The sequence below is a fragment of the Plutella xylostella genome, chromosome 18 (genome assembly GCF_932276165.1).
Source record: "Plutella xylostella chromosome 18, ilPluXylo3.1, whole genome shotgun sequence".
Classification (NCBI taxonomy): domain Eukaryota; kingdom Metazoa; phylum Arthropoda; class Insecta; order Lepidoptera; family Plutellidae; genus Plutella; species Plutella xylostella.
Genome location: NC_063998.1, coordinates 3,251,353 through 3,261,178, shown reverse-complemented (window position 1 = coordinate 3,261,178; position 9,826 = coordinate 3,251,353). Strand labels below are relative to the sequence as shown.

Sequence of the window (9,826 nt, the reverse complement as noted above, 5' to 3'; positions counted from 1 at the left end):
ACGGTGTACCTATCATTTATTTAATACTTTTATTTGCGTAAATGAACTGTGATATATCGGATGTTAGTTGATTTAATTAAATGCTTCCCTTAGGTTTTATTAATGACTTACAAATTGACAAGTTGCAAGAACCGCAAGGCAATGACCACAGTTAAAAATTACATACACTTGGGCTAATGCAGCAAAAGATTTGGCCATTCCCAAATTTATAGCATTATAAGTAACGTGTAATAAGTTGATTAATTATGTGACATATAGGTAAGCTATCATCCAGTCATGTAAGTTTTGGAAATGGTTAAGAACATTGGTCAGCCTATCTTTATAGAACCAATATTACTTGTGCCAGTTACATAACTGTCATATTCTGTTAACAAAATACTTGTTATCGGTTTTATTTGTCCTAACACTTTTAACTTATTTTGTTTATATTGGCAACTATTGTTTTTCAGTACCTTTAATAATTTATTTTGATAATTTGCAATGAGGAATATGAAATCTCATAAATTTTCAGCCATTTAATGTAAATATAATGAACTCGTACTGAACTGGAATTGTTCAATCCCTAGAATAATAAAATAATTTTAACTGTAGTTTTAATTACTTAATCAATTTAGTAACAAAGTATCAAGTAGCTGTAAAGAGGCTTGTAAATATTATTTATCAATTGCCTGTTTTAATTTAACTTCTTAAAATTCATTCAGTTAGATAATTTTATTAAAGCATCGAATTTAATGTTGTTTTAATAAAACTTTAACGTATTTTTTTTATCTAAGTACACAAAAACAACTTTATTTTTCCTTATAAATGTCTATAACGAAGTGTTAAGCCTAGCTCTATGTAAAAAGTTGATATTTTATAAGTTTATCTCTAGTCTAAAAATTTCGTAGTCATTACTTTAAAATGGTTTAAATTGTGTCAGTGTATTGAATCTAAATGTAATCGACCACAGTAAAACACAGCCTGAAAGTTAATAATTACTGTTGTTAATATTAATGCTCTTTGTTTGTAAAGAATATAAGATTAAAGCTTTGGCGCACATTAAAATTTTATGTAAAACACATTTTAAATATTTGTTGTCTGCAAGAATGTATGAATTCGGTTACGGCTATGAGCGAGTTTATAAAATTACTTAATGAAAGCGTTTTCCTACAGAAAATTGGTATTGTGATGAACCACTGAAAGATTTCGTAAAAAAACTTCAAGTAGGCATAAATAAGACCAAGGTTCATTGAAATTAGACTTTGTGGTTCATCATTATCCAAAAAGTTTGTAAATTCGCAGGTTTCATACCTTTATGAATCTTTAGAAATGCAACTCTCCAGTTCAAAGACACCGGAACAACTTGTTTTCTGTGGTTAAAGATAACTTGTATTGTTAGTGTCGCACCAGTGTGCCGTGTAGAAAGAAACTTTATGTGTAAGTGAATAAGGCTTGAAGGAAAGTTTAAGGAACGATCGGAACTGTTTTAAAAATAAAGGAGCTTGAATTTAAAATGAGTTTATTTTATTATTGCCGGTTCTATTTATATGAAAGCGGGTGACTCTTACCTCTGACTACCCCTTTGGGGATTACAGTCGTGAGCACATGTAGGTATGTATATATTTATAATTCAATGTAAGTAAGTATAATATTTTATCAAGTTGGTATTCTAATATGTAGTAAGGAACAGTTGAGTGCCGATATCCATGCGATTTTTCAACCTACACAAAATTTATAATGTTTGTGGTTATTAATTTACTAACAAATGTTCGAGGATGAACTGGTAGAAGCTGGTGGTTCGTGAGTACCCTGACGCGAACCCGCTGTGGCACTGCTGCGCGGCCGCGAAGGAAATTACACCAATCTGAAAGGGAAACAATCAGTTTTTTATCACTTATTGATGTAGGTAGGTTGCTTTCATCATCATTAGTGTTCTTTTTGCGTGTCGATGTCAAACATTAAAGCAGGAAGGAACTTTAAGCTAATGTCGGCATTAAATCTAGGTAGGTATGTCTGTCTTTTTCTGCCCGATTAGGTACAGTCAGACATTAGCTTAAAGTTCCTTCGTGCAACTCAGTGTATGAGTCGCCTATTGCTGAAGATGCAACTGATGTCACGGCCGTGTGCAAAGAACAGTTTGAGGCTCCTTTCGTGCTTCCCAATCAATATAGAAACCACTAGTTATACTTACAAGAACTCGTCGTCCATTCCTGAGCGTGGTCAGCGGGCCACCGGAGTCTCCTCCACAAACGCCCACGTTGGTGGACTGCAGGCTGCGCCCCGCCGTGCACAGGTTGTAGTCCTGGATGGTGCCGGCTGCCCAGGCGGTGATGCACTGCGGTTGCGCCATCACCTGCAGGCTCACCTCGCGACGGAACGTCTGGAGGGTTAGGCTCTCCACTGGAATGGTGATATGGTATGTTAGGTGGGTGAGTAAACTTAATATGTGAGCATGAAGTGCCTTTAGCTTCAAGCCTACAAGAATTACTTAGAGTACGTATAATATATAATAAACATTAAGCTAATGTCGGTGGTATTAAATCTATGTCTGTCTCTTTCTGTGTGTATCCTGTCAAAACAAGACAGCAATATATTTCTTGCCGACATTAGCTTAAAGTTCCTTTGTGCAACTCCGTGTTAATCTATAATTACGAAGCATGAAATCAATTTCCTTAATGACAATCCAACAGGACTCAATTTGATAAGTTCTGTTTTAAGTATTATCAGTTGTAAAAACCGCAGGTCTCTTAAATAAAGTAGGTAACACATCCTAACGTGATACGTTACCAGTTAATGTAGAATACTTACAGTCAGTGGTCTTTCCGTATCCGATGGCAGTAGCAGTCACTCCCGCGAATTGTTCAGTAATATCAGTCGTGAAGGGGAGGTCAACTGGGGCGATGTTTGCTGAAAACAATTACAATCATCCATGTTTACAAAGTTATAGTAACATAAGAATTAACCACCTAGCTATGTAAAATAGAAGACAGTTAAAGTTAAATACCTACCTGACATTCCATTGTGTACAATTTTCATAGAGATTCAAATATACATAATGTAATGGAAAATACTTAAAACAAACGAAGCTCTCTTACCATTAAAAGTGACGCGGGTAGGCAAGTAGATCATAGCGACATCGAAGGCAATCGGACTAATCCTGGGGTTATACGACGGGTGCGTGTAGACCTGGGTGGTGACGATCCTGGTGCCTCCGCTGAAGAGGTACTGGGAGCCGAGGACCACCTCGAACTGCGCGGCCTGGTTCACGGAGTCTACCCAGCAGTGCGCGGCCGTCACCAAGCGGTTGGCGGAGAGGAGCGTGGATCCGCAGGCCGAGCGCGCTCCATTCGGGAAGGTTATCACCAGGCCAGCCTGGTGAAGGATAATGATGAGATGCTCAGGAGCCCTGGCTGTTGGCAGACAGCCGACAAAAGAGGCGCTCACTGAGTCGATCCTAAGCAGCTGCTACTGTTGGCTATCCACCAGAGTGTGCTATGCAGCTGTGCAGCGATAATATGAAAGAAACCGATCCACCGATGCTATGCTATTTGGAATTTTGGACCAATGAATATGATTGGTGGATATCAAATATATTCATAGCACATTTCTGGTGGAAAAGCACCCTAAAACTGAACACAAAGGACTAGGTATTTGTAAAAATATAGAGGTTCCTAGCGAAGTATCAATGAAAAGTTCATAAATCACGAAATTCATATTTCAATAACACAATAGGTCCGTACGTACCTAAGTATACTAGACATTATATCTTATCAGATTAGTTAAAATCATTAATGGAAGATATCAAGATAGAATGAATGAAATCAATCAATTTGAATCAATTAAAATATATATCTGTATCTATTAGGTTTTTCTATTAAATTGCTGTTTAGATTATCAGCCTGATAGTGAGACACACGAGTACAACTGCAGGATTGCAAATAACAAAAGTTGAAGTGTATAAAAAAGTTTCTTTGTTTGCAATACCTACCAAATTTTTCAACAATACCATATGTTATAGGTAGGTACCACTGCTGCACACCACCGACTTCGACGCACCACAATGCAATATTGTGGTTAAATTATTGCTATCATTATCATCAACCCGTAATCAACTGCTGGGCTTAGGCCTCTCTCAAAGAGTACATGACTCACGAACTTCTGTCCTCGACCTTTGTCATCCAGCCACTACTAGCTATCTGTCTCAGGTCGTCGGTCTAATGGCATGGTCCTACGCGCACCGTATGGTGTTACTCTTGCCATTTCGTGGTGTCTTATAATTTTTTTTTATTACCGCATCATTTCTCCGGTATATAATAATACTTACCAAGTACTAGCAACATAATTATTTATAAGTATGGTGGTTACAGCAGCTAACACAACTTACTTGATAAAAACGTCCTTACAAATTGAATGGGTCATATTATAAAATTTCATGTTATGAATTATGAACCTACATGGACAGTAATTATTCGTCACATTTATGTAGCGTACATACAGCGTAGACCACTTACCAAGTAAGGATGGCTGGAGATAGCGGACGCGGCCCCGCCCACGATCCGGTGCAGCGGGCTGCTGAGCCACTGGTCTTCCATCTCCTTGATCCTGGTGGCGTGGGGAATCCCCACCAGCATATGGTAGTTCGCGATGTATGCAGCATCAGGCACATCCGCCGCCGCCGCTGCCGCCGCAACCAACACCAACAAAACCAAACCACGCATTTTGCCGAAAAACAGACTACATAGCCAAGTAATTAGGATTTTGATTTTATTTATAGGTACAATCTATGCGCTTATCTGAAATGTTTTTTTTGTAATTTAATCTCGATGATAAGTTAAGTAATTATTGATGTAAGTAATGATTTTTAATTGATTAGCGTGATTTGTATGGTACGTAATGAATTGATACTTTTCGCACGCGGGAAACAAAGAAGTAGATCTAAAGAGCCGCGCGACAATGCGACCGCGAAAACACAAAGCAAGCGCGTCACATTTAACAGAATACAAATATGCAAATATACAGGACAAATAGAGACAAATCTAATGTTTGTTGCAGTTCTGAAGATAATTATGACGGAACATAAATGTAAAACAAATAAATAACTACTTATATTATTTAGAGCTGATTTTAAAATAACTGTTGTCTGAGGAATAAAATAGTTGCTGTCACAGTCTAATACAAACATTCACATGCGACAGCATCATATAATTATTCCTCAGATAACTTTTATCTGACTATTGAAAAATCAGTTTTCAAGAGAGTAATCAAAATCTCGTAGCAACTTGTGCTACGAATTCGTAGCGGTCGCGCGTTGAACTCTTTTGTATGAAGCAGCACCAATTCAGAACGATCATTCTCGTGTCATTTCATAGAACAACGCAGACTCGTGTGTTACCTAATATGTCGTTTAAATTAAACATTCAAATGCAAAATATCCGTAATATTAGATAACCACTAATTTATAGTCACTGATAAGTACACATTTCTCTAGACGATTGGATGGTACAGCAATCAAAAGTAATTTCGCCTATCTATTGATACAAACTAATCGTGCAGATTAAATACAAAAATCAGTGCGATAATCTGGTTCATTACTATAAATAAAATCCAACTCCAACTGTTTATCAAGTCTTAATTTTTTCTCCAAAATGCGTTGTTTGCTTCTGCTGGTGTTTGTCGCGGCGGCGACGGCGGCCGATGTGCCTACCTCTAGTGATGTGGATTACATCAAGAACTACCATGAGCTCGTGGGTATTCCTCTCGCAGCGAAGATCAAGGCGATGGAAGACCAGTGGCTGAGGAACCCGCTCAACAGAATCATCGGCGGCGCCGCATCTGCCAACATCAACCATCCTTACATGGTAAGTGTCTCAGGGAGAGGAACCGAAAAGCTCGGAAAACAAAAACGATTCTGAAGACACATTGATTATTTTCAACACTTAAACTGATTATTCCTAAAGAATTCACTCGTACATTTGACCGGATGAACCCAAGGCCACTTAAAAGAATTAAAAAAGGGCTTATCCTTTATATGACCTTTAAACTATCCCCCTTTCTAATTCCTTTATCCTGTAACTACCAGGCTGGTCTGGTGATCACGTTGACAACTGGAGGTCGCACGGGCTGCGGCGCCACGCTCCTGTCATCCAGCCGTCTGGTGACGGCCGGCCACTGCTGGGCAGACTCCGTGAACCAGGCCGCCCAGTTCGAGGTGGTCCTCGGCTCCCAGTACCTCTTCAGCGGAGGCACCAGGATCATCACCAACCAGGTCTTCACGCACCCGCTGTTTGACCGTAGAAATCCACTCAAATACGATGTTGCTATGATCTACCTTCCGTCTCGCGTCACTTTTTCTGGTAAGAGCATTTTTGATTGTTTATTTATTGTTGTTTTTATTTTTGATGTTCATCATTATTAATATGTATGTTTGTATTTTTTGCAGCCCTCATCTCCCCAGTGGCGCTTCCCTCCGCTGCTGAGGTTAATGATCAATTTGCGGGAGCGACTGCTACCGCGATCGGATACGGCAAAACCAGCGATGGTAAGAGTTTTATTTTAGTAAACTTGAGGTTGTCTCGCATTTATACAATCTGTCTCTTACCAAGTCTTTGTAACTCCTGTTTCTTGCGACCCTTTCACTTAATAATGAAGTAGTGAGGTATGATAATTCCTTTCCCGAATAAAACGGCACCCGGGCACGATGTGAGTTTCACCATCGCTTGTAAGACCCACGCTGCCGCTGCGAGGTATTTACACATGTTTACTTTTCACGCGCTAACAGAGTTTTTATGTTACAATTTCAGCGGAGGTCGGTTTGTCTCTTCAAACGTTCCGTCGTGAGGTGAACGTGCAGGTGATGGCTCAGCCGCTGTGCCGAGCGAGCTGGGGGGCCGGCGTGATCGAGCCCTACAACCTCTGCACCGAGGGCAACCGCAGCAACAACAACCTCAACAATGTCGGCGTCTGCGGAGGGGACTCCGGCGGCCCTCTCACCACTTTCAAGAACGGAAGGCAAATCCTCGTAAGTATACCATACATACCTCTATTTACTATGTATTGTTCCATAATGGTCAACTATGGGTTCACTTACACACCTGAATGTGCTAAATGTACTACTAGTATACAAGGAATAAGGTTTGGCCAAGGATACTTCCCTGTGGAGTGCCTTATTTGATTGGGAGGCACTCACATATCTTATCGCTAACTTAAACGGTATTCGATCTATCACTTAGGTAGCTTTTGAATAATTGCAGCTAAACTAAAGCTAAACGCCAATCTGTTCCATCTATTCTATCAGAATTAGTACTGGAATGGAATCGAAAGTCTTGCGAAGGTCTAAAAATGTATTTATTTATTTATTTCAATAACTTAGTCTACCCTTGCAACTAAGCCAATTCGATAGACAAGTTTACAATAAACTTATAACACTAAAACAGAAATTAAGTACTTACTTACTTCCATAATTATAAATAGGTATTTAAACTAGGTATCTTATCTACCTATCTACCTTACTTATCCTATATGCTAATAATACTGTGAACTGCCTCTCAGTAAATATTGTGAGAGATCTACCTATCTTGTAAATTTTGAATCAGTAGTTATATGTGACTTCCTGTGACACAGTATCTGCAGTCGGTTTACCACAGCGAAATCCAAATTGGTGGTGAAAGTAGTTTTTTTTTTAAATAAGTCTCAGTGTAAAATTTTTTAAGTTATTTTTTAGATCAGTATTAGGTAAAATAGATATATTTAGGACGATAATTACTTAATGTAGCCTTATCTTTAGCTTAGCTCGAGTGATTTCAGATTGTGTTTTAGAAATTGTGGAAAATGCCTGTCGTTATTGAAAGATAACATAATAAGAATAATAAGAGATAAATTGTTTTAAATTATTGAACGAAATACCTATTAATATTTCCAGAAAAGGACGTAGGTAATTTTAAGGGAGCTTTTACTAATTTAAATACTTTGTCGGAAGTGAAGTGGAAGAGGTGACTCTCTGAATCAACTTCTTTAGTCTTATCAAGTACGTATAACATTTTTTATTTCTTTTCAGATTGGAGTAATTTCCTTTGCTGCTGATGGAAACTGTCAAAGTGGATACGCGTCAGGGTACACCAGGGTCACCAGCTTCCTCGACTTCATCACCCAACATTTACAACTCTAAATACAGACAGTTTACAAGAGGTTTACAAAGCATCTTAAGCGAAAGTTAAGCTTCTGTCTGACACAAAGAGTTGAAACTAGACTGTTTCTCGCCGATTTATGAAGCTCATCAAACCCTTTATAATATAAGTTCTACTATCTAATAACAATACTTTGTTTTGTAGTTATTTATTTACTTACTCATTAATTTCTAAGCCATTCCTCATAAAGATACAAATAAAATATACTTAATGACTTCAATGTTTGGTTTATATTTTGTTCCTTTTTAGGCATCTGTTATTAGACTTATTAGGCATCTGAAGTGTGTAAACATAATTAAATTACCATGGAGCTACATCTTTACTATTTATATAAAAACAGTTAAGTACATGTTTGTAATGAATAAAGTATTTTGTGGATTAGAAAACCATATACAGTCAAACTATAAAGTCCTGACATCAAAGAGTGCGATTTTGCTAAGACTTTTTGTGATCATCAGTTATTTATAGTGCCACAAACTTATCTGTTCCGGTGAGAGCGAACTAAATTGGTCCATACCTCATTACTTACTAATGAGTTTCATATTGACATGACATAGATTATATGGACCAATTAAGTTCGCTCTCACCGGAACAGATAAGTTTGTGGCACTATACTAGGTTTTTTGGGGGTAGTGGATATAAACTTCATTAAAATCGAATTCATTAATCATAAAATATTCAAACAATTATTTCCAAAAACACCACTGTGGTTACAATTTCTAAGAAATTAAAACCCCTTAAACCCTGGATAACTATAGGAATGATGAAATCGATTCGAATAAGAGATAAATTATTTAAAAAAACTAAAAAACAACCTAATGATATTAATCTACTACAAGAATATTCAAATTATAGACAAATATGTAATAAAATAATTAAGCATTCAAAAAAGGAATACTATGCCAACGAACTAAAAAAAACTGCTGGTAATAACAAAGAAACTTGGAAGGTAATTAAAGAACTTTGCAACCTTACTAAATCAAAAGAACCTCCATTAGAACTACTTAAAATAAAGGATCTTCCTGTGGAATCTCTTAATGAAGTGAACACGTACTTCACATCCATAGGTAGCGAACTAGCTGGGCTTACAATGCGAATTATGAAGACCAGTGAGTCAGCATTAGTGACAGGAGCAACAGATAATTTTACCCCACTAAATTGTATGTATTTAGCTCCTACAGATACCTATGAAATTGAAAGAATTATTGTGCAACTTGACTCTAATAGTGCAGCCGGAGGGGATAAAATTTCGGCTAGGATTTTAAAACTTAATTGCGATACTCTATTAGAACCAATCGCCTTTTTATGCAACCTGAGTTTTTCTACTGGGGTCTTCCCAACACTGTTCAAGTCTGCCGTTGTTTGCCCAATTTTTAAGTCAGGAGAACGTGACAAACCAACCAACTACAGACCAATTGCACTTCTTCCAATCCTTTCTAAAATAATAGAAAAGCTAGTGAACAGAAGGTTAATTAATTATGCAAATAATTCTGGTTTAATCAGCATTAACCAATACGGGTTCAGATCAGGAATATCTACCGAGGACGCAGTACTAAAACTAACTTCAATGATCACTGATTACGTGGACCAAGGAGAGAGCTGTGTCGGAGTCTTTTTGGACCTCCAGAAAGCCTTCGATACGGTCTCGATCCCGATTCTTCTGA

The 9,826-nt window shown here is 37.7% G+C and overlaps 2 protein-coding genes across 2 annotated transcripts; one reads left to right on the top strand and one right to left on the bottom strand.

Annotated features, from left to right (window-relative positions):
- Positions 1 to 1,540: 1,540 nt before the first annotated feature.
- LOC105394935 (collagenase) lies at positions 1,541 to 4,731 on the bottom strand. The gene is made up of 5 exons (XM_038113856.2): positions 4,491 to 4,731; positions 3,075 to 3,351; positions 2,788 to 2,886; positions 2,171 to 2,379; positions 1,541 to 1,843 (listed from the first exon to the last, which is right to left on the bottom strand). Exons 1-5 carry the CDS (start codon positions 4,695 to 4,697, stop codon positions 1,730 to 1,732), a joined length of 906 nt encoding a protein of 301 aa, XP_037969784.2. The 5' UTR covers positions 4,698 to 4,731; the 3' UTR covers positions 1,541 to 1,729.
- Positions 4,732 to 5,592: 861 nt separating this feature from the next.
- Positions 5,593 to 8,382, top strand: LOC105388849 (brachyurin). The gene is made up of 5 exons (XM_011559870.3): positions 5,593 to 5,837; positions 6,059 to 6,332; positions 6,419 to 6,517; positions 6,780 to 6,997; positions 8,033 to 8,382. The coding sequence occupies exons 1-5, from the start codon at positions 5,625 to 5,627 to the stop codon at positions 8,141 to 8,143; spliced, it is 915 nt and encodes a 304-aa protein (XP_011558172.3). The 5' UTR covers positions 5,593 to 5,624; the 3' UTR covers positions 8,144 to 8,382.
- Positions 8,383 to 9,826: the final 1,444 nt, after the last annotated feature.